This window comes from Vombatus ursinus, unplaced genomic scaffold, assembly GCF_900497805.2.
Source record: "Vombatus ursinus unplaced genomic scaffold, bare-nosed wombat genome assembly UNPS02010320.1, whole genome shotgun sequence".
NCBI lineage: Eukaryota > Metazoa > Chordata > Mammalia > Diprotodontia > Vombatidae > Vombatus > Vombatus ursinus.
Window position 1 is genome coordinate 664,682 of NW_020950098.1, and position 25,739 is coordinate 690,420.

General features: G+C 37.8%; 1 protein-coding gene across 1 annotated transcript in view; it reads right to left on the reverse strand.

The window, feature by feature from the left end:
- NUP107 (nucleoporin 107) overlaps positions 1 to 25,739 on the reverse strand; it is a 52,192-nt gene that overhangs the window by 5,343 nt on the left and 21,110 nt on the right. Inside the window, exons 7-24 of the mRNA XM_027854179.1 lie at positions 25,501 to 25,628; positions 24,240 to 24,288; positions 22,304 to 22,375; positions 21,755 to 21,843; positions 12,818 to 12,896; positions 12,261 to 12,374; positions 11,747 to 11,837; positions 11,536 to 11,612; positions 9,416 to 9,475; positions 8,674 to 8,819; positions 8,517 to 8,565; positions 7,565 to 7,634; positions 7,047 to 7,165; positions 4,662 to 4,700; positions 4,276 to 4,426; positions 3,778 to 3,890; positions 1,886 to 1,988; positions 924 to 1,084 (exon numbers count right to left, since the gene is read on the reverse strand). Coding sequence (XP_027709980.1) covers positions 924 to 1,084; positions 1,886 to 1,988; positions 3,778 to 3,890; positions 4,276 to 4,426; positions 4,662 to 4,700; positions 7,047 to 7,165; positions 7,565 to 7,634; positions 8,517 to 8,565; positions 8,674 to 8,819; positions 9,416 to 9,475; positions 11,536 to 11,612; positions 11,747 to 11,837; positions 12,261 to 12,374; positions 12,818 to 12,896; positions 21,755 to 21,843; positions 22,304 to 22,375; positions 24,240 to 24,288; positions 25,501 to 25,628 — 1,710 coding nt within the window. The remainder of the gene's footprint in view (positions 1 to 923; positions 1,085 to 1,885; positions 1,989 to 3,777; positions 3,891 to 4,275; positions 4,427 to 4,661; positions 4,701 to 7,046; positions 7,166 to 7,564; positions 7,635 to 8,516; positions 8,566 to 8,673; positions 8,820 to 9,415; positions 9,476 to 11,535; positions 11,613 to 11,746; positions 11,838 to 12,260; positions 12,375 to 12,817; positions 12,897 to 21,754; positions 21,844 to 22,303; positions 22,376 to 24,239; positions 24,289 to 25,500; positions 25,629 to 25,739) is intronic.

The following is a 25,739-nucleotide window of genomic DNA, read 5'->3' on the forward strand; positions in this document are numbered from 1 at the left end:
TTTGTATTAGCAAGGAACTGCTTTGACAAACGGATTGGCAATGATTATCAATCATCAAAAATATTTACATAGTGTTTTCTGGGTGCTATTATTTTTCGAGGCATACCGAACACTGAAAACCTGAAATCTACTGCTGCTCAATTTATCTGGCCAAAAACACAAACATCAAGTTAGAGTAATACAAAAATCACATGGTGCTCTTAACACTCTCAGCTCCTTTTTTTTTTAATTGGCTAGGCAGTGGGGTTAAGTGACTTGCCCAGGGTCACACAGCCAGTAATCGTTATATGTCTGAGGTCATATTTGAACTCAGGGCCTCCTAAATCCAGGGCTGGTGTTCTATCCACTGCGTCACCTAGCTGCCCCTCTCAGCTCCTTTTTAACCCAAGTATGGGACTTAGTTTCTATTTCAGAGAAATGAACCTTAAGTAAAGACTAGAATGATTTCTTGGTTGTCATTAGGTCCTTTGTATCTTTTATACGTTCGTTACATTCTATGCTATATAAATTATTTGTGTCCAACTAGATTATAACTCCATGAGAATGAGGACTGTGCTTCATTTAATCTTTCAGTCTCCCAAAACCTGGAGCACAGTGCTCTGCACACAGTAGTCACTTAATAAATGTTTTCTGAGTTGTACTGGATATCAAGTTCTGACTTTTCACCACATCATCTAAGACGGCATTATGTTGATTAGGTCACGGTCATGGGGTCAATCCCTAGGTGGGCCGGATCCATGGTTAAAGGCTGCACCCCTAATTCTAGTTACAAAAACACTGGGTTGGTCATAAGGGAAACTAGTCAAGAAAACATCATTCGAGAGTCATTACATTCAGTCCTGGAAAATTTCTGAGAGTGAGCCAGTAGTGTCATGCCTATGAAGGACATTTGTGTTTTTTTTTTTCCCCCTTCAAATTCTTACCAAATACGCTCTGATGCATAAGTATTCTCTGATAGCATTGTCATCTTCAGCTGGGAGCGGACTTTCCATCCCTTGTTCTTCCCACTGATTGTAAATTTCTGCTATTGAATCCTGGGGAATTTTCACAAACACTTCTTTGGCAGCTTCGTGTTTTTTAGATGCTATGTATATAGAACAAAGGTGCAGGGCATTTTAATATTTAGCCAGTCTTTTTAGCACAAAAGTTTATTAATAAATTAAGGCTGCAAGAATCAGTTTATTAGTAGGCAATTTTTTTCTGATGGGAAAAATGAAATGTGCTTTTCTTTTAGGTCCCAGAAAATGTATATTCAAGTCCCTGGTCAACTGTTAATAAAAGTTTTGTTTTGTTTTCTTTTTTTTCCCCCAAACATGACTGTCACTTCCCAATAGTACTCTTGCCCCCACACAATGCACTCTTGTAATGAATAAGCAGTCAAGTAAAAAATCACAATTGTCATGTCTGACAACGAATGTCTTGTTCTTCAACTACTGCTGACTACCTCCTAATGAGAGGGGGGGAGGCTACTGACTAGCTGAAATCACTGCTGATGACTTCTATTTTTCTTAAGAGATGAAGTATTAAACCTGCTCAAGTGATTAGGTGTAGTTAACATTACACAACGAGCAACAGATCTGCCTGGTGGCCTGCATAGAAAATCCTAAGTTTTTAAAAGCAATTATAAGTAAGCACTGATGGGAACAATCAACTAGTGTTTTCAAAAGCAGTTCATGGAAGTCTAATAATTTTCAGATTGCACTCAACATAAAATTAGAAATTATTAAGGAAATACTTTGAGAGCTGTTGGTTTAGATGCAGGCTTAGTATACAGAGATAGACTTAATTCTCTTTTTAGCTCAGGAAACATTATCTGGAAAAGAAGCTTAGAGATAAATGATCCATCAATATGAAGTACAAAAAACAACAAGAAAATATAGTGTACCCAAGAACTTTCTCATGATAGCATTGCCTTGCTTCAGTGCCTCGGCCCTCTGTGCAGGATCAAATACCAACCAGTCAATCACATCAATCTTTAAGCGGTCTTCCTTAAAAAGAAAGAAAAAGGCAGCGATTCAGTCTAAAGTTCAAGTTCTTCTCAAAAAGGTAATGTATTTCACGTTTTGGGTCAGGCACTCTAAGCATATTTTAAAAGTCTGGAAGATTCAGGTTGTATTTTTTTCATGTCCTCAATGATTGCCCCACAGACTCTAAAAGCTGGCCAGCTTCCCATCTTCCTTCTAGATTCGACAGCTCTCCACTAAACTGGAAATCTGGAAACAAAGATTCTCTTTACAATTCTGCCACCTGGTATCTATGTGGCCCCTCCTTTCTAAATCAGTTTGGTGGTGCTACCATGGCCTTGGTTGTTTTCTAAATATGAGAATGCTGCCTCCTAGTTTCATTATAAAATAAAGGAACAATTGTAAAGAATAAGAATTAATTCTTTTTTAGTGATTGTAGCCACCTGGGGAAGAGGGATCACCAGAATTTAAGAATTAATCCATCAGGACAAAGCTGCACATCTTTAAGACAAGCTTTGTGGCACCCCTGCTATTTCCATGGCCAAGGGTGGTAGAAGACCAAAATTGTATTTCTTTAGCCAACAGCTATTGTAAATTACTTTGCCCACTTGGAAGGCCTACTGGCACTACCATTCAACATGTACAAAACAACTCATCACCTTCCTCCTAAGCTTCCTTCCTGCAACTTCCCTACTGATGGCAGTAGTATTCTTTCAGGTGCCCAGGTTCAAAACCTTGGAATCACCTTTGACTGTTCACTATCTCTTGTATCAAATCACTTGCCATTTCCTACTGAATCTACCTCTATAATACTGCATACACAGACCCTTTTCTCTATTCATCCAGCAAACTACTCTAGTCCAGGTTCTCATTATTTGTGATAAGGTTTCCCAATTTCCCTTTCCCTAGTCTATCATTCACACAGCTGTCAAAGCAAATTTCCTAACAGATACGGTCAAACCTCTCTGCTCAAAAATCAAACGAGCTGACCTTCCAAGGAAACCTGGGGATTTTAAGAGGTGAAGGGTGTTCATTCTGGGATTGGGGGCAGCTGGTACAAAAGCAGACCTAGGAGGAGTGTGGTGTCAGGAAAAGCAAGGCACAGACTGACAAGCAAATGAAGGGGAGTAATGTATGAGGCTGGAAGGGCTGGTTTTAGCCAGGATGTGCAATGCCAACCAAAGAAGTTCCGATGTGGGACCACCTTCAGTGGCTTCCAACTGCCTACGGGATAAAGTATACATGCTTGAGTTTGGCATTTAAGCTCCTTGACAATCTGAGTCCAACTACCTTTCTAGCCTTATTTACATTACACTCCATACACTCTCTATTCCAGCCAAAATGGACTATCACCCATTAGTTGAACTCAATCTGCTGTATAAAGGATTCTGGCTAATTCACTGAAATTAGGTCCATAAAGTAATATCACAGAGGATTTCTGTGCCAGAAAGGTTCTGACCTATGGGTCACATGAGTTACTGCAAGGTTTCTGCAAATCCATATGCACAACAAGTATTGTCCTCTGTTCTTCATATAGCTGCACAACAAAATGTACAGTGTGAATGTTTTTTTTCAAATGTTGCTGCTGATGTAAATAATAAAAATCATTTATAAATGCTAGAGAATTCATAATACCCTTTGGTTATATTATGTATTCTTCAATCAATGGACACTAGAATTAAAAAAAATAATCATATTGGAGAAATGGTCTGAAAATTTATGGAAGTTTTCAATGTTAAAAAAGAGCTTCACATACTTGAAAAGCTTGGGGAAAACTGTCCGCATAGCATTTCTCTGGTTTTTATAACTATACCTCTGTAGTGACAGTATCAAAGGAAGGTGCCGTATCATGATGACTAAAGTCACCAGTATCTTTCTTTCGAATGTTCTCAACCACAGTTTTTGTTATTGTTGCAACATCCAGACCTAGACAATGAAAAAAAAAATGCTTATGGACAACTCAGGACCAGAGAAAGATTTCAAAGAATCTGAGTATTGCCACCTTATAAAATTAAGTAGAATAAGGTGAACACATATCCCCACTAATACTTATCATTGGCAGGCTCCAGCAGCATCTGTCACAGCACTACTTAGCAACTCACTGGTTTAGAGGTGATCAAAGTAAATGACAGACTCTAAGGACTCTTAAAAACCTTCATCCTATCTTAAAACATACATCTACAGAACAGATAAGAGTTACTCTCAAAAGGAACATTTTCCAAGTTTTGTCACTAGTGAGACAGATTACAGTCGAGCAGGGCACAAAATGACCTACTGGCTACTTCCAAGAAAAATGGGCAACCCGCCTCACCTGCTTCTTTAGCCAGTTCCAAACACTGATGACGCTGTTCAAATTCTGTAACACCTTCCAAAAATGCTGCATATTGAGCAACGGCTAGATCTTGAGGCAAGTGGCAAGTATAAAATGCTATGAGGTTGATGTGTTTCTCACATACTAACAGCTGCAATATAGAAAGATGCTCAATATATACCATAGAAGTAAACAGAGCAAACCAAACTGAGAGCAAAGTGCTAAACAGTCACTGACTCTGAACTTTAAAATGCACTTAATGATAATTAAATGATCTCCCCTGGTTCATGGGCATTACTTTGGTGACTTTTCTATCTAAAATGAGCTAAATATTACTTTTAATTTGATTTTCATTAAGTTTCAAATGTGAGATTCTTGCCATTTACCTGAATGTAGGCCTTTAAAACTTCCACAGACACTTCTTCCTTTATGGGGGAAAAAATAAGCACACATATTCAGTGATAAACACACAGAACAGCTCATATGCCACAGCAATATAAAAGAACTTCTACTAGTGGACGAGGATCCTGAGATTCTTACATGGAGGCTAACATATAAATTAAAACAAATATGAAATACAATTTAAGTACCATACATTAGCCATTTCAGTTACTGGGCTTTACTAGTCTAATCACTGGAGTGAACTCAAATTTACTTTGGTCAGAATCAAGGTCAGGACTTGGAAGCTTACTTTCTTCTCTGGCTAGAGGTCATTCAACTACACATGCATCATAAAAGTGACTCTGCAAAAAACGTGCAGATGTCCTTTGGAAACCTGTCGTTACTGATGGAGAACTCTCAAAGCATGTCCTGCTGATGACCTGCTGCAAAAGCACCATGATAACTGTGCAGACCTCCACTTCTCTCCCCTTGCTGCCAAGTACCCCTGGGGGCAGACACCACGGCCTTCTGACTCCACTGAGATGATTCAGGCCGTCTGTCAGGTGTGATCTCCCTCAAGTCCCCTCCTCCATTTCTCTAAACTTCCCAAAATCACTCTCACCACTTGGCTCTCAAAAGGCTTATTTCCAGACTCAGATCTAATCGCTGACCTCTCTCCTTTATCCCTCTCCCTCTCATTTGCTACAAGGCCCCACTGATCATGTATCTCTCATTCCAATGGCTCTTTGCTACCTAACTACAAATAAGTTCAGGCCTCCCCAATTCTAAAAAGTCTTCAATATTTCAACTCCATCGACAATTGTCACATATTTGGCATGCCTGCCACTCAGTGCCAGCTTCATGCCTGAACTTCCTCATTACCCACACTTTCCTCTTCCCCACTGCAAAACAGTTTGCACCCCAGCCCTTGCTGCTTAAAGGTCAATGACATTTTTGCTGCTAAATCAAGGATCCATCTTCTTGAACCATATTCAGCATTTGATACTACTGACCATCTCTTCTCACTTGGTACTCTATTTCACTTCAAGACATTACACTTTCCTGGTTCACATTCCAAATACCTAAACCATTTTCTCTGGCTCCTCATTCTCCTCCTGATCCTGCAATGTGGACATTCCCTAAAACTATTCTTGGCCCTCTTCTTTCATCTGTCATCACTTGGTTCCGTAGCTTTGATGACCACCTGCATGCTATGAAACATCCAAATCTCTCCAGCTAGTCCAGAACACTTTTCTGAGCTCCAGTCTCAGAGTTTCAACCACGTAGCAGACACTTCCACCTGCATGACCCACTGGCACCTCACACTCAACATGTTCAAAACTCAACTCACCAGGTGTGGTAAAAAGAGCACTGAACCTGAGCACTTGAGTCACGGGACCTGAATTTGACACCTAGCTCTGCCACTTACCAGCGAGCAAATCACTGGGCCTCAGTTTCCTCATTTCTAAAATGAGAGGATTAGCCTAGGTGACCTTTAAGGTTCCATCCAGCTAGAGATCCATGATCCTATGACTTGTCTCCCTAAAAGAACTTCTTTAATTACTTCTGTCTGTAGCCCCACTCTTCCTTGGTTCCTCCAAACCTCACCTGGCAAAGTCTACCTCTGAAGGCTCTCCAGCACTCATCCCTTCTCCTCTATCTCCACCTTTGTACAGGCTCCCCTTACCACAAACCCAGAGCACCGCAGTCATCTTTGGCTAGGTCTTTCCACCCTAATCTGATCTCACATCATAGCTGCCAATAAGTTTTACTCACAGACATCGTCATGTGATGCCTCTGTTCAAAAAGTCACCAATGGCTTTTGTCTCCTGAGTCCAATTCACACCCCTCTGCCTGGCGTGGACAAGCCTCAACCATCTGGCGCCACTCTCTCTTCTCAGCCTCTTCTCCTGGTACTTTTCCCACTCTTGTTTAAATAGGATTGTCTACTGTCTAATCATGCCTTCTATTCTCCCAGTTCTGTTTGCTTAGGTTGGTCCTTAGACCTGAAATGCCATCTCTCTTCCACACTTTGACCAGCAAATTCTTACCCATGTTTTAGATGCCACCTCAGATGAGGCTTCTTTCTTGGAATGTTACACGCAAAGTACTTTGAAGCGTCACCTAACTGCCAATCACTACTATTATTATTAGTATCCCCCCTTGATACACACAGAGCTTTGTTTTTTTCACTTCTGTAAAGTAGCTTATTATCTTATTTTATCTATGCCTGTGTCTAATTTCCTACCACAAAAGTTCCATGAAGGCGGGAACTATTTCTTACTTAACTATGTCCCTCTTCTAGTGCTCAACACACTGCTCTATACTCAGCAGACACAATACATATTTGTTGAACAAATATGAAAGACAGACTAGCCGTTTTTGTTTACTTTGGTCTGTATTCCCAGAGTACGAAAAAACAAAATGAGATGGGTCATGAAGCGGAGAAGGTGTCCTGGTAGAATGTTCCTTCCTCTGGAAAGCCATTTATTAAGTTCGTCCATCAAACCTATAACAAATTAACCAAATATTCAACATTAGTGGTAAAACCAAGAGAAAGAGAATAGTCACAACCAAGAAATATTTGGTGCTATCTCCCTCCTGATTGCTCCAATAATTTACCTGTACAATTAACACCTTGTTAACCTTCTGAAAGGTTGCTAAATATGCCTTAACTCTTTAAACTCGAATTCCACATAGCTATATAGTTTTCTGTACCCTTTGTAACATAAAAGTGGTTGATGAACAAACAACTAGAAGAACCAAACACTGGGAACTAGTTGATTTTACAAACTTTAAATGATTTGTTGAGAGTCATTCATATAGTTTTCCCACTCACGCTTAAAGAATATTATGAACAATACAATGAGAAAATCACTCAAACAAAATAAGACTGAAAAAAGCTTACCATCAATGTCACCCAAGATAAGGAATTTTTGAATTATATGGTAGTGTTCGTGATTCTCTTCTAAAACTCTCTGAAAAATAATTCACACTTTCCATAAACCATTCACTCATCTAGAATGTCTATTCAGCAGTGTAATATTCATTGACTTCTGAAAGAACTTAGGTCAAAAGAAAGTTGAGTGATAAGGGTTACCAGATGACTTAAAAAACAAAAATCAGAGGACTGTTAAAACATGGAATACACAAAGTTCATAAATTCAGTTACACACACACACACACACACACACACACACCCCCACAAATCTTAAAAGTAGATTTCCAGAACTGACATTTGGATTAAACTAGATAGCTTTTTCTGTGGTAACTAGGTGGTGGTATAGTCGAAAGAGAGATAACTTGAGAGTCTGAAAGATCAAAGTTCAAATCATGCCTCAGACCTTAAATACATGACCCTGGGCAAATCACCTAACCTTTCAGCCTTAGTTTCCTCATCTGTAAAACAGGAAATCAAATGAAACTCTACTTATATAAAGCACTTCTGAAAACTTTAAAGTACAGTATAAGTAGTAGTGATTATTATTATTTTAGGACCTATGTAAATAAAGATTCTTTTCAAGGACTTCCCATTATTTATCCTGAGCTTTCAATGGAAACAATTGGCTTATTACATTCAAAACATCTATTTGGATGTGAACTGTGTTCAGTAAAAGAACAGGATAAAGACTAATTACATCTCCACTAAATCTAGACTGGAGATTGGGGCCATGAGGGCATGAAGCAAGAACTGAGAGAGACTGGTCCTTGTTTTTTAAAGCAGTGACATGAAAATGTGGATGGGACAAAAACTGAGTTTCTAATTTCTGCCTTTCACCAAAGCATCTATCAGTAATTAGTTTTTATCTATTTTTTTTATCCCAAGGTATAGCCTAAGAACATATAATTTAAATATTTACCTTTTTATCTGTAGCTTGAAGCTCTTCAAAAACTTTTTCTAAAGTCCAACTTTGAAAGAAAGAAAAACAGGGACAGGGAGAAAATGTTAATAACCTTGAGGAAGACCATAAGACATACTTTAGAAAACAAAATTTACTGTGGCCACTGAAGACTCACTTTGCTTCCAAATATTCTCGAGGCAGTTCTTCAGTTTCATCTAATGATACAACTGAGGTCCGAACTTCCTGTTCCACCAAACTGTCCACCATCACCCTAAAGTAGGCCCACACTGTATCTTCCCAGGTTTCGCAGACTGGGAGAAGCTTTTTTCCCCATCCAGAAAGAAAACAATTACAAATATACAAAAAATCATCTGGAACATAATTTGCCTAAAAGTAAAGCTGTCATCAAAAATACGATTTTTATCCAATTTCAGGGAGAACCTAATTCTTCATATTATAAACATCATCTTCTAAAGGGTTTGCAATGCTAAGAAATCTTCCATACTGATTTCACAGTGGAATGCCCTTTATATAACATTTCAACTAGCTAATTTAACATCTCCCAAGACAGGAAAAAAATCCCATCAAAATCTAGTTTAAACAGGCAACCATGCATTTATTGTTTCTGAATATAAACTGGGATAGCATGTGTGGTTAAAAATGTTTATTAGTATAATAATAAAATTTTATATTAATCTTCAGTAAATATATTCAAACAGGGGAATTGCTTATTACATGTCTGTGATAAGATAACCAGTAAGACATTGGAGTATCCTATTGTGAATATCCCTTATTTATAATACTCTATAATAATATCACTCATTTATGAATTATGTATAGATTACTGGAAAATCTTACGTACCCAACTTTGATCAATGGAAAAACACTGCAAACTAATATAAAAAAGGCTAACATACCTGCTTGAGGTTCCCACTTAAGGCAGCATAGATTGCTCTCTCATATCTATTAAACTGCTCCTAAAACACAAATGGGCATAAACAAACTTAAATGATTCAATTCCTCCTAATTCATTCCCTTAAGTTCCAAACTGGAATTTTATACATTTTCCTACACTAATCTCTATTTATTTAATAGTTTCCAAATAGCATATCTACCAAATTAATTGTCTGGTGGAAAAACCAACACCGGCAATTTGAGTAAACATAACATCTAAATTTGAAAGTGAGGGAGTGATTTGTGAATAGTGAATGATATGATTACTTATTCAGATTATCATTCAGACATCCATACACAAGGTAATTAACATTTAAATACAAAACGTAAATTTCTGCAGAAATTTATTAACCACAACCTCAATAGTGAGCTATATTTTTATGAAACATGAAACAAGGATGTCATATTAAAGACTTCCTACTTTGCACCTAATTTTATGTGCCACAAAACTAACACATTCTTTCCCCCAACTCCCAACTATTATTCTTTGTCCCAACTTCCCCATTCCTAAGAGAGGAAGCATCGTTCTCCTAGTCAGTGAGGCTTGAAATCCATCGTCTTTGACTCCTTAGTCAATTGTCAGTCCTTTCAGACCCCTCCTAAATACTTCTAATCTTTTCTCTTCAATGTACTTTGTTATACTGTTCTCAGATTAATCTTCTTAAAATACTCAAGTTCCAGTCCCCCTCCCCACTGAAACCCAAAGTCCCAACATGGTATATGTAGCCCATTTCTAGGCATCCCGACCTTTACAGCCTTCCTTCCTTACACAAACAAGTTTCTTCTTCAGCTAACCATGCTCTGCACTCTCCTGCTTCCCTGTATGTGTCTGTGCTCTTCCTGCCTGGAATACCTTCCTCCCTCCCCCTCTCCTATCCAAATCCTATTAAGACTCAGCTCAAGTCCCTTCTTTAAAGGGCCTTCCTTCCCAGCATACTCAAACTAACAATATTCTCTCCTTTCTCTAAACCCATGGCAGATTTTTTGTACCATTCACTTAGGAATTCATCATGCACTACTGTGTGACATCTACTAGACTATAAACTCTACTGAGGCAAGGAACAGGTTTTATTCTTTCTGTACTGCCCACAGTACTAAACACAGTGCCTTGCACATAACAGAACCTTAAAGTTACCAAAATTATCTTCTGGATGAAACCAATCTTCTGTATGGTAATTTTGTAGTGAGCTTTAACTTTCCAGATACTTTACACTTTGTGTCCATTCCTCCCTTATGCCCCTCCTCAATCCCTCCCTCTCCCTGGAATTAGGGAAAACTTCATGGAGAAGGTGGCCTGTGAGTTGGGCTTTAAAGAACGAACAAGAATTCAACAGGCGAAGAAAGGAAGAGAGAACACAAGAAGCAGAGGGAATAACAGGAACAAGAACAAAGAATGAGGCACAAACAAGGGTAGCTTTCTAGCATGACTACTGCACTGAGTACGTGGAGGGAGTAACGTGAAATACGGATGGAAGAAGGGAGGGATGCTGGAGTGGTGAGGGCCCTGAATACCAGGCAAAAGAGCTTGACCTTGCCTCTTTGGGAAATAGGGAACCACTTAAGATTTTGGAGTAGAGGAATGACAAGAATAGATCTATGCAGTAAAAATGCTATTTGTATTTAATATCACTATTTATTACTCATAGTAAAAATACTATTCCAGCAATGGCATAATGGAATATTTGGAGGAAGCAGATTGGAGGCAAAAAGTTTCATGATGAGATTGTTGCAACACCTAGGTAAGGGATTAGGGACTGTTTTACAGTGGTGGCAATGGGACTACGGAAAGGACAAATATGAAAAATGTTGTAGAAAGCATACTGATAGGCTTTGGTAACTGACTGAATACAAGAAATGAAGAATTAGACATACCTCAAGTTCTAAAACACAAGAGACTAGATGAACAGTAATGACATAGAAAATGAAAGCATAATACTTGCACACAGTTAAGTATTCAATAAATATCTGCTGATTAAACTTCTAACACCTTCAAAAAGAGCTACTTAATCAATAACATATCAGCAGAAGCAGTGCTCTATATTTAAAAAAGGCTCCATTACTACAGCTTGATTGATTATCTTACATCTTCCGCCATTCTCCAACAGCTTATTTTCCAAATGCATCTATACGGATTCCCTTCCACTGGTTCTATTTCTGTTCCTAGAATAAAAACAGCAAGGGAAGACAAGTGGAATATAATTTAGAATACTAAATCCTTCCCTCAGACACTGCCAGAGGCTCAAACAAAAGCTACATCTCTCAGACACGGACATCTGTGAAATTCCCTACAGTACCTCCATCAATGTTAGGATCATGATACAATTTCCACCCTTCAAGTGTTGCAGCTCTCCATGCTTGACCACAACGTTTACAGAGACGCTGTGCCTACAAAAACAAGAAAGGACAGTTAGTTAGTAAAAAGAAAAGGATTCTTTTTCTTTAAGCGTTTAAAAAAAGAGTAAAAAAAAGTTAGCAATAATCAGTACAGAATACGTTACATGTCACAATTCCGCGTAGCCATTCAAAGAGCACAACAAAGGGGAAACTGTGCAAAACAGGGGCTAGGACAACCTCTGAGACTCCTGAACTGGACTCTCCTACCTCTCCCCACCCTCCGCCCCACTGGAAGAGCCATCAGCGTAACCAGTCACCAGAGGCTCAGGCCAAGGTTTAAACACAGAGTCCTCAGGTACACCACCTAATCCAACGCACAATTAATATCCTACATGAATAATCTTAAATAACACAAGGAAGAGCATAAGAAAACAGGGGTAACAGTGGGCAAGGGAGGGATTTTCTCTGGTTCACCTCTTCTGTCATCCCAGAACGGATAAGTGTGAAAAGGTATTTGAGCAATCTGTTATCATCTTCTCGATCCAAATCATCAAGTGGCATTTTCTGTCTTATAGGTGCATCAGGGTCCTGAAACAAAGATTTAGTTAATGAAAATTCATCAGTCAATTCATCTTGATCACAATGGTGCCCAAAGCTATTCTAGAATAATATTCTATAATAATAATAACATTCTACCTATTAACAAGAGACCTTTCATAATGTTGTTTGAAAAGACGGGCGAGGGAAGGAAATAAGTGCATCAACAGTCCACAGCTACCAAGTCCTTTAACAAAGAATTGTTCTCACAACAACCCTATGAGGTGGTTCATGAAAGAATCGCTATTTCTATTTTACAACTGGAAGGTCAAATACTGAAGCTGAAGCTTAAAATACTTTGAAAATATTTTTTACTAGGCTAAAATTTAGAAACCAACTAAATACAAGGAACCTACAGAAGATAAACACTCTCAATCCCCAAAACAACTATTAAATTTTTTTTTGTAGCAGTCTTTCCTTCATGTAACACTTACCAATTCAGTAACGAGAGGACGAACACTTCCAACATGTGGTATTAATTGTCGCTGTTTCAAGGTATGTAGAGTGTTTTCCCTGAAAATAAAAGCATGTCATATTTTAAATATTTTTTTAGATATCTAATTTTTTGTAATGTTAAAAAATGTAACCAATTATATTGGGAGTACAAAAATACTAAAAACTTTCAAAAACCCTGAACTCAAAAAGGTTATTTTTACCTTTTTTCAAAAATAATTTTGTTAAAAATATGAATATTCTTAATCTCTGCAAATCATGATCTTTACGTTTCACAACTATTTCACGTTAATTCTCTACATAAAAATCATGTAAAATTATGTGGTAACACAAAAATGCTCCATAAAAGTTCTACTGCAATGTATTATCACACTGTGGAGATGGCCTTGGGCTCTCAAAAGCTATTCTGGTTTTAACTCATGCTAGATGGGCTTGTTGCACAGTCCTGGCAACAAAATGTCTCGGCTATCTCAGAATGAGCCTAACTCAGCATGGAGAAGTTGACTACCAATAGAACTGCCACTAGTTTATTACTTTTTTGACCACAGAAACTCATGATCCAAAGAAAAACACAAAATGGGCTTCCATACTGTGTAGCACCCTTCCACTGTGTGTAGAAATGGTGGTAGATGGTAGAAAAGGGAGCACAGGAGTGCTAAGAGTCACAGATTTTAGACAGTCCATAAGCTGTTGGTACTATACACAGAAGATCCCTTTGCAATTACCAACAAGTAGTCATACTACTAGGACAAGTGAATCATACCAATTCTGAAATTCTTGCTATAAATTAAATCAGAAATTGCAGTTAAATTGAAGGATGGCTCACAGGCTCTCCTTGGAGCGGCAAATAAAAAGAGTTAGAAAAATTTGTTTCATCATGTACCCAAAAACAAGAAATATTTCATGGAACACTTAGTCATGTTCCCTTGAATGATAAGCATAAAGTAAAAAGACCAACCCAAACTGCAGCTTATGTGAATCAACATCTATTGCAGAGAATGAAAAGGGAGAGACATTCTATAAAAAACCTGATAAAATCCTCTAGTCATAATCAACATAAAATTTAATACTCTGTGACATAAATGTCAAGGTGGGCATGAGGAAAATGTGAAGGGAATAAATATTTTACACAGCTCCTACTATGTGCCAGGCACTGTGCTAAGTACTTGTTACAAATATGTTGGAAAATATGGTTCAGTGTTAAGAAACAAGAGATCAAAGGCTTATAGACTACACATGAGCTCCACGCCTGTGTATCATGAATATTTTCTTTATAGAGGTGATGGGCATGTTGAGCACTAAATACTATCACAAAAAATTAAACTGACTATATGTTGACAGAAAATGGCTAGCTATTGATGCAAGAGATATTTCCAAACCAGCTGTGTATAGTCACTCCACTAACTTACTAAAGCAAAAATACTAAATCAGAACAGATAAAACCCAAATTATTCAAATGAATTTTGCCAACATGGGCCACTTCTACAGAAACTCATCCAACGCAAAGCAACACCCAAAACAAAGAGGCCAAAAGAGCTCCAAAACTGCCTCTTCCCCAAAACTTTGATTTCTTTGCTAAACAGAAAAATGGCAGCCAATAGCATGATGGGCTTAGAGTATACTCATCTATAAAGCCTTAAGAGTAGGATAAACAAAGATTACAATCAGAATCATCCCACAAAAAGGCAAAAACAAAACAAACAAATAAAAAAACAAAACAAACCAAGTTAGGAGAAAATGAGTTTGCAGAAAGATTGAGGCAGATCATTTAACTCTAAATTCATCTCTGACCCTAACCCTAACCCCAACTCTGACTCCATCTGATTCTAACCTTAACTCTCCCCCTCTGCCTGCAATTTTAACCCTAACCTTCAGACTTCTAACCCTAAATTTATCCCAAAAGCATTTAAAAATGAGACTGGAAGGAAAACAGAAAAAGGAAAAGGTTTGCCAACATTTCCACAAAAAATCATTTTCTCTATTAATGACAGGGGAGCCATCCCTTATGAACTATATCATCAATCCCCAGTGGGCTGTCCAAGGAAGAAGAAATAGCAAAGTAAGTAAAGGTGGAAAAAGCAACTGGATCCCGAACTAAGCAGTCACAGGAGTCTGTGCTAGAGATTACACAATTTGAGGTTGAGCATTCTAAGCTACCTGAAAGAAGAAAAGATACTCAACAAATGGAAAAAAGTCACACACATCATTGCTCTAGACCAGGCCTGCACAACATACAGCTTGCCAAAGAATTTAGGAGGCCCACGAAAAATGTAGAGGATATAAATACAGACCAGTACAACATACTGCCTCTGCCCAGGCAGGCTGTATGTTGTGCAGGCCTGCTTTAGACATAGGTTCCCAAAGTGGGCAATACTGCCCCTGGGGAGCACTGGACTGATCCAGGGGAGCAGTAGTAGCCTCAGATGCAATTGGGGGGCATTGAAGAAAAATAAGGGGGCGGTGGAAACATAAAAGACAAAAAAATCTTGAAAAACTGTTCGTACATGTTTCATCTGTTGTGTAACAGAGTTAAAGTAGTAGTGATTACATTACTTTCCAAAGAAACACACAAAATCCAAGTTATTAACCAATCAATGGTCAAGTCTTAACAAACAAGTGTTGGCAGGCAAGTGTGTCACACATGCATTGCAGGGAAGTCCAGCATACGTGGGCAGGAATATATGAGTATAATGACTTATTTACAATACGAAAGCATAAAGTTAAATGATGTAATATTATATCATCAAAATTTCAATGCAGGGAAAAAATCCACAAATTTACAATAAATTATTAAATTTAAGATGTCATTAAAAAATTTATTTTCTTGAAATGACACAAATTTTAAAAAAAATTGAAGGGTTAAATGAAGTAGATTTCCGGGGGGGGGGGGGTTTGAGTTAATTTTTTTTAAAGGGGGCGGTAAGCCAAATAAGTTTGGGAACCTTTGTTCTAGAAGGAAGATGATTAAGAAGACATCATTCTATATGCTGGCATATATGGCATGTTCTATATACCAAATTTCTTATCTCTATAACAACTAACACCATCTGTGATGAAAATGAGAAAAGGCAGGCTTTCATAAATAATATTCCACTGCAATCCACATCTTCATTCATCTATGTTTTGAAAGGTACAAAGAATATGAGATACTCCTTTGTTGACAATATTGATTACGTTAAAAAAAAACTAAGCCAAAAAATTAGGTCAACAAGGAGAGTCAACGAAACAACAGTCAAATACAATGGTTAATAGTGGCACCTCATCAAATTTAAAGGGCACGGGGGTAAGTAGGTAGTGCAATGGATAGAGCACTGGCCTTGAAGTCAGGAGGACCTGAGTTCAAATCCAGTCTCAGACACTTGCCATTTACTAGCTGTGTGACCCTGGGCAAGTCACTTAACCCCACTGCCTAGCCAAAAAAAGTTAAAGGATACACTCTTCCTCTCTGTAAAAAAAAACATAACAATAATTGATGAGGGAATGTACTTGATAAAGAGATTTGTTTGGAATAGTCTGTTCCATTAAAGCAAAATGATAATTTTTTTTAAAGTAGCATCTAATTTGGTAGAGTAAATGTGCCCTTAAAAGCTTGCTGCCAAAAAAGATGTTTCTCATATACAAGTTAAAATCACCTAAGATTTCTTGATGGATACAATGGCGATTATTTCATTTCATAACTGATTATCAATATCAAATGAGGCATAAAAGAGAGATGTATGCTTGACAAGGTTACTTGGCTGTGTTATAGAGTAGTGGGGTCAAACTCAGATAGAAATAGGAGCCACTAAGGATTCCTGCAAGACATACACTGACTTAAACGTAATGTTACCTATGTTTTACTATATTTTAATTTATTTTGTTAAATAGTTCTCATTTATATTTTAATCTGGTTTATGCTACACTGAGAAGTATTATGCACCACATTCAGCCCTCAGGTCATATGTCTGACACCTCTGTTCTAAAGGATGTTCAGTGCAAAGTCTAAATGGAAAAGAGATTCCTTATGATAAGCTAGGACAAAATTCAACAGGAAGACAATTTGGAAAAATGTGCAGTGCTCAATTATCCCAAGCTACTCCCTAAAACACCAAAATTCTGCCAGTAATTCTACAGGACTGTGAACCATGGAGTATTTTAATCTTGGAATGAATGAATGAAAAAAATATTTATTAAGCACTCAAAATGTGCCTCACATTCTGTTAAGTTCGGAGGATACAAACACACAGTCCCAGTGCTCATGAAGTTTACCTTCTAGAGAGATAATTCACAAAGAGGAGTGGTGATCAGAAAAGGCTATTTTGGTGGGAAAGTTACACAGGTATAGTGAGTGGGTTCATAGGAGAAGAGATGACGTAATACATCCAGGAACAATGGAAAAATTGATCTCACCATGGTTCACAGTTCAAGAACTCTGGTAGGAGAAGGAATGGTGGAGGGAAAGGCATGGGTGAAGGGGGGAAAAAGAAAGACACATGGCAGGCACTAACAAGAGCCTGATTTAGGTGTAATAAATAAACAAACAGAAAAATGTGTGGCTGGCGTAAATAGGCCAGAGCACATTTCCAACAAGTCGTTGAACACAAGATGTGGCATAGAGATCTAATCCAGAAGATGTAGTAAGAGTGAGGGATAACAAATGGACAGGCTGGTACTGTCTTGGTATCCGCAAGTCCTAGAGGAAGGCCTCCACTGCACAGAGCAGACCCTTCATGAGGATTTCAGGGAAGACATGAGTAAGAATCAAACTGGGTAAGAAGGGGTGATGGGTTGTGATGTGGACTGCACCAAAAGGAAGACAGATTCACTGAAGTGTTAAGTACTGAGGATAGGATGTGGTAAATAAGAACATTTGTTAAAATTGCTTTTTGCGACGTCTGGCTGTGTAAGAAAACAATTCTCTAGTACTGAGGCTAACTCCACAAGAGCACTGCTACTCTTACCTGTTACAGCAGCTGACACCTACTACTATAAGATTAATGCTAGTACCAGACTGACATTTATGTGAAGGGTTTTTCCCCCATAGGCAAATAAATGCCATGTGTTCCTTAGGCTGGAATCATAATTACAACAGGTATTTCCCCCCTACTTCTAGGGATATTTTATATTTACTAGAACCTTTCCTCTAAAACTGCAAGGCACATTAGAACTCCCCCTCTTTTTCATTATAGCTCATGATTAAAGAGTACTTATGTCTCAACTCACATAGCACCTTCCATAGTAAAATCCCGGTAGATTAACCCAGTATACAGGTAGTAATAATGCAACATCCCAACACTAACATTAAAAAGGGAATTTTACTAATTTTTGTCTTCCAGTGGATATTATTTTTCTCATTTTGCAAACAGGGAACCTAAAAGTACAATACAATTTGATGCAGAACTACTCAGAACATAAGCTGGTTCCCTTGAGACAAAGGTATCTCCAGCCAATAAAGCTGCTTTCTGGTAGTAATAAGAAATTTGACCATTTCACTAAAATCAAAGTGCATAGGCAAGTATTTATTAAAGAAATGCTCATTAAAGTGGTCTAGTCTAACCTCAATAAGTCATATAAAGAATGCAAATTTATAGAAGTAATATCCTAATTAGGAATAGATTAGTCAAGCTACAGACTTTATTTCTGGCGAATGAACGAGGGAAAAAAAAAAAAAGCAACCACTAAACCAACCTCAGAGTTCTATAAAAATCAAAGGCAATCTGAGCTTTAAACATTTTTTTTTTTAAATCAAGTCATCTTTTGTCCAAGAGTGCTCCTTGGCTTATGGTTACTGGCAGGTGTTAGGGCAAAGGAATATGAGAAAAAGGAGTCCAAAGTGACAGGTCACTGGAGATGTGCTGGAGGGACTTTACTGGAAGGCTAAAATACAGCCTGTAGAGAAAGAGCAGCTAACCACATTAAGAGAAAGAACTGGGAGTCTGAATGCACATCAAGGCATACTATTTTCTCTCTCTCTTTTTTTTTGGCTTCTTCTTTCTCCTGGTTTTCCCCTTTGGTTCTAAGTCTTCTTTACAACATGACTAATGCGGAAATATGTTTAACATGATTGTACACGGATAGCCTGTTATCAGGTTCCCTTGGGGCGGGAGGAGTGGAGAAAAGGGGAGAAAATTTAGAACTCAAAGTCTTACAGAAGTGAACACTGAAAACCAAAAATAAATAAATTTATAAAAAAAAAAGAGCAAAGAAAGACCATTTGATAGCATATTGTATTTGCTATCATTAGCAAAGTATTAAAAATGGTAGAATGATGAACGACCCCCCACCTCCTGACAGAAAGGCGACGGACTAAATAGGCAGAATGAGACATTTTTTGGACACGGGCAACGTAGGAATTTGTCTTGCTTCACTATGTATATTTGTTGTAATGGTTTGCATCATCTCCCTCCCCCCCATTGTAGGGGGTGGGAAGAAGAAAATGTTTCTTAATTGAAAAAAAAAAATTTAAAAAGTGACCTTCATTCTAAGGGCTTATTTCAATTACAAAGTTTTTATGGGTAAAAAATAGTCTGAAAAAACTTTAGCAGTTTTTATTAACTGGACTTTTATGGAATCCAATATAGAACTTAAAACTTTCAGATACTTATGGTACATTAACAAATAGACTTTTCAAAAGTACATAACAAATACCATGGTTCTAGACTCCTGAGCAATGGCCATGCTAAATAACGCCTCAAAGTAGAAATTATTATTCAGTTCTTTGTAACAATAATGCTAAATATCTTCCTTCTTCCACAACAGCTTTATTCTGATGCCTCGCCAAGACACGGTCCTTGAAGATCATACCAACAGAGTGTTAACTCTGACAAGTCCTCTAAAGCTGGAAAGGCTTCAACTACGGGCCTGGTGACAGAGATCTGCTCTGGAGGACCAGGCAGGCAAATCTGGAGAGGCTCATCAAAAAAAGCTGGCCAGAATGTCTCTTTCCTTTTCTCTCTTTTTAAAGAGAATTAGACAAAAAGTTGGGGTTATTTTATTCACCTCTGGTAAAAAGGGAACACATGTAAAGGTGATTTGCTAAGCAAAGCAGTTCTGCTTTCTTCTTCAATAATTCAAGGATCTCTGGTTTCTTCTGTCTGGGTACTCCATCCACTAAAGCAGACCTCAACTTCTCAGTAGGAGGTCTTCAAGCATTGTTCTTGACGAAAAATCAATTATTCTGCAGCCAAAGAGCTAGCGAGCTTCTCCAAGTTCAGCTGGGCTAATCCTAATTTTAATGACTGCCTTTAGCCAGCTTGCTGTAGTTTTTTATAGAGATGCAGCAGGCTGATAATGCATTATTCTTTTATCACACATCCTATGAACAGTTTTCACATGATTTTAATACTTGTCTCCAAGGATGAATAAATGAATAAAGCATTCATTCAGCATTTCCTTTGGGCAAAGCACTGTGCTAAGCTCTGGGGATATAAACAGAAAAGTCAGACAGCCTCTGCTCTCAAGCAGCTCACCTTCTAATAGGGGAGACACGCTAATGGAACGGTTCAGCTGCAAGTCAGGTAGAAAGGACCCAGGGTCCTTAGAGTACAGCAGCAAAGCAGACTGTGATGTCTCTTCTTTATCTCTTTTCCACTAACAGAATAATATCAGTTTCTGATTTTGATCCATTTGACAGTGCCAAGGACTTTGGTGCCAAGAGCGTTCTTCTCTGAGGCTTCGGTAGCTGTGACCGGACCACTTGTAGGAGCAGCTGCCAGGCTACCTCTCCATGAGGGTTGCTCTCCAGGATGATAGCCAAGGGCACTGGGCTTGAAACACATTCCTAAGGCTCTTGGGTTTGGAGTCCCAGACCATCACCATTGGGGTCTGAGGGGAGAGGGTAGCCAAGGCGGTAGGGGTAGTTTGACTTGCCTGGCACATGCTGCCTTCTATTTCTCCCTTGGGGTGCCCTGCTGCTTAAGCTAGGCTGCCTTGCCTGCCCTGACAGTGGTAGTTGGTTGAAATGGCTGACTTCTCCTCAGGAGACGAACACATACCATATACCAAGGTACAGAGTACCAGTGATTCACAGTGGTGAAAGCAGCACCCACACTAAAGAAATTATGGACCCCTGAAGTGCTGAAGTTATCTTCTACATTCATGTCATGTCATGTCATGTCATATCACCCACTGACTCAAAACCCTGTCGTGGTTCCCTTCTATCAAATAAAATTCAAACTCCTTAGTCAGGCATTTGTGGCCCTCCAGATCAGAGGCCAACCCTACTTTTCCACTTTTATCACCACCATGTCCTCTAAACTCCAATCAAACAGGACCATTTGCCATCCCCTGCACACTCCCTGAGATTTCCTGCTTCTATACCATTGCTTACCATTTTCCCTAGCCCTAAAAGACTGACAATTCTCTACCTGTAGATTCTCTACATCGTTTAAAGGTCAAATTAAAAGCTCGTGCTTCAAAGATATTTTCCTTAATTCTCCTAATCAACATAATTACAACCCCTTTCCATCTCACTCAGCACCTTCCTTAGATTCTTATGGTTTCTTTATGATTTTTAATTGTAAGTATTTATGTAATAGTGCTATCAGCCTGGGGCAGCTAGGTGGCATAGCAGATAGAGTGCCAGCACTAGAATCAGGAAGACTCAACTTCCTAAGTCCAAATCTGGCTTCAGACACTTATCAGCTGTGTGATCCTGGGTAAGTCACCTAACCCAGGTTGCCTTAGTTCCTCATCTGTAAAATGAGTTGGAGAAGGAAATGGCAAATCACTCTAGTATCTCTGACAAGAAAACCCCCCAAAAGGGGTCACAAAGAGTCAGATACGAATAAAATGAATGAACAACAACAGCTATCACCTACTGGATTGCAAAGCTCTACGAGGGCTCTAAACAAAACTTTGTATTTTCTCCATCACCCTGCATAATAGTATATCCATAGCAGGGACTTAATAAATGTTGAGTTGAATGTTCAGTGACTTACCAATATACTGATTTTGCATAAAACTCGATGTTATCCGAGAAATCTCCAATGTCATCCTTGGCAATACTCTCTAGCCAATCCACCACCAGCTGGAAAAGTAAATAATTCTATTAACCACAATTTTAAGATCTATACTTCTTTGAAGTAGGCTTTCTAACAAAAACTTGGTAAAAACATTTAAATTTTCTTCCAATTTATCTAGGCGTGACAAATAACCATGGGTGATTTTTCCAAGTAATTAGAACTGCAGCAGCAGAAAAAGATACATTTCAGCAGTAAATCGTATAATGGGCCAGCTTCTCAAAGGCTAATTCTAGAAGGACTTCTGGAAGACACAGTACTTTTCATCTCTACCACATTAAGAAACCTGGGAGATTGTATTATAATTTCCATGTTATTTCTCTTAGCTTCAATAAAATTAAGTAAATTTATCCAGAGGAAAAATACAGTGTAAAAACTTTAATTTTACATGTGCTGTTTGTATTTCTGTAAGTTTTTTTTTAAAGAATTTTTTCCTATATTTTAAAAAATTAAAGTCCCATCTCGTACCTGGCTTTGTCGAATAAGTGAATCTCGTTGAAATAGTGTATCCACAATTGTCTTTTCACTGGCATTTAGAGACTGTTCAAGAACAAACATTTCCATTATAATAAAAACTCTGCCATTATAATATTATTACAACAAAACCATATAAGAGAAAATTTGAGAGTAGGGAGGAAGTAACTTCAGTAAGTTCCTCTACAGGGGGACCTAAACCTTTATAAAATGACAAATATATGTTTGTATTTCCTTCTTGTAAAAATTCCTCCTCATAAAAATTTCTTTCTTGTAAAAATGTCAGGAATACATCTCACTATTAAATCCATTTGTACCTACCCAATAAGTATTTATTAAATGCCTACTATGTATTGCTAGGCACCAGTTATAAAATAGTAAAAAATGAAATAGATCTTGCCCTCAAGGAGTTTACATTCCAACAGAGGGGATAATACATGCCCAATATGTATATACAAAATATCTAAAATACAATGTAATGGGAAGGGGGGAAATGGGGGAAAGGGATGGGGATCAGGAAATGCTGCAAGTATAAGATGACAGGCAGCAATGAGGAGGGAATATATTCCAAGCATGGAGGACTGCCAGTGCAAAGACATGGAGGTAAGAGATGGAGTACTGTGTTTGAAGAAAAACAGCGTAAGATCAATCTGGCTGGACTGCTGAATATGGAAAGGGGAATGATGTTTAAGTAGGTGGGGGCCAAGTTGCGAAGGTCTTTAAAAGCCAAACAGAGAGTTCCTTTGACTCTAAAGGTCATAGGGAATCACTGTTACTGAGGAGTGACATGGTCAGACCTGCTCTTTTGGAAAATTATTTTAGTAGCTTTATTAAGGAATGGAAAGACTTGAGAAGAAAACAAATAGGAAGTTATTGCAATAGTCCAGGAAAGAGGTGACTGGGACCTGAACTAGGATAATGGTCGTGTGAGCAGAAAGAGGATCAGTGGGAGAGACGTGGGGGTAGAAGTGACAAGATTTCACAACTGATTGAATACCTGGGATGAGAAAGAATGAATTGAAAATAAAACAAAGTTGTGAATGCAAGTCATGAGCAGAATGATAGCGCCTTTGACAAAAACAGAGTTTAGAAAATGGATGAATTTGAGAAGAAAGATGAACTGTTTTGGACATGTTAAATGAGATTCCAATGGGATACCCAATTTGAAATGTCCAATATACTGGAGAGGCAAAACTACAGTCCCAGGAAGAGAATCTAGCGTTCTCACATAGATAAGAACAGAAAGACACAGAATAGAACAGATATTAATAGATAAGAAAAATATAGATATGAGTGCTATCTATACAGAGGATAATTAAGTCAATTAAACCAATAACAGAAACAAGCTGAATTTTCTTTGAATTATATTCATATTTTTAAAATTTCATTTTCCCCAGACTTTTAATTTTTGTTCAAAGGAAAAAAAAATCTAATACAACTGGATACAGCTTTATCACACATAAGAAAATGGAAAGCAAATGTCTTTATACTGAAGATCTTTCATTGTCATTCCCTTCTCAAATATTATCTTTTACAGAAGACGTTTTTTCACAGAACAAAAGATCACATATCCTTAACTGACTTAAATTTATTGAAATTTTTAAGATCATTGAGCAGGACAGGACTCAGAGTCCAATCCCCTCACTTTACAAATGAGGGAACTAAATCGCAGGGTGGCTAAATGATGAGCCCAAAGCCACATAAGTCATCACAATTAGAGGTAGGAGTGGAACCCAGGATCTCAGACTCCAGAGCCAGCAACGGCTCCTTCCATCATATGCAAAAAAAGAATTTTAAATCCCGTCATCACTAAGAAACACTTTCCCCCATTCTGAAGGTATGCATGACAGAAAGGAAATCTTCATCAAAAAAATTACCACCATTCAATACTTAATTAACACCATTCATAATACTTTAACTTAAGACTTACAGCAATTTCAAATGCATTTTCTTCTTCTAGTACAGACTGTATTCTGTCCCTACAGAAAAAGCACAAAAAGAAAAAAAGTTTATAATTCATACTTACTTACCTAATTATTAAAACATGGCATGGAAACTCTGTAATGCTTGTTTAGATCATAGAAATCCAAACAATACATATGTATTAACTACATCAGATAGTCAGATAATGAATATCTGATCTGACCTAATACACATTGATGCCTACGAGCAAAACAACTGTCATTTTATTAAGAACATAAACGGGTATGTTTTTTACTGCTAACAAGATGCACTTGATTAGATATTATTTTACCCTATAATGTTCTAAAAGGGGGTGCCATAGCATATTGTTGTGCTACAAAAAACTCATACCCACCACTAAGCCTTCCATAATTCTGAGGTTTTGCTTGGCGGGGAAAATGGTAGAGGGATCCTAGGGCCTAGGTAATGGATCTGGAGGCTCATCAGGCCAGGAACCCTTCTCTGTTGCCAACTTAAACATTTAGTGTGCTGTGAGTCTGCATGGCAAGTATTGTGCTATGAGCAAAAAAAATAAGAAAAATAAAATAAAAAACCGAGAACTAATATTCTAATGTATACTTCTGGATGAAAAAACACTTATGTATATGTGTATACACTTGTATATGCAAATCTTTCAAGATTCACTCATTACAACAGGCAAGCAATGGTATAATTGTGATATGTGAATGTAAGAAATGACAAAATAGATAAATACAGAGCAGTGTGGAAAGACTTACATGAACTCATGCAAAGTGAAGCAGAGCTAGAACAACAATATATGCAATGACCACAACAATGCAAATAAAAAGAACAACCATAAACCATTGGAAATTGAATGTTTCAAAATTAGAATGACTGAGCTTGGCTCTACAGAAGAGAGATATGACACATCTCCTTTGCAAGGGAAGTGAGAGGTATTTCACAGATGTTGACCACTGTATATAATGTTAAATTCTTTTGATGTGTTGATTGATTTTTCTGAAATGTTTTTCTATCTTCCTCTTAAAAAAAAAACAACAGATCGCTTTCTGGGAAGGACGAAGTAGAGGGATGCAGTGGGAAATGTAGCAGATGTAAAAACAAAAGATATCAATAAACATATTTTTAAATAATACATGATAGCAAAGCCTTTTCACAAACTCATCCCTACTCATTTTAAGCCCAAATATGTATTTATTCATGATTTGTCATTTACACTAATCTTGTCTATGATTGCCACAGAACTTTACCTGTAAAGAGAGGATAGCAGTCTCCACGTAACCATCTCCTGCTGAAGAAGCCACAGCACACTGGCTGTTTTTGAAAACTTCTGTAGTCCAGGTGTTGCTCTGCTCACTATTTTACCTAAGATATTTACCTGAAAGAAGAAATAATTGCATACCAAGATTACACCATCTTCTGCCATCACGACCTCTAAGAATTTTCTATTAATTCATGAGCACAAAGATGTTATTAGATTACTAACTGT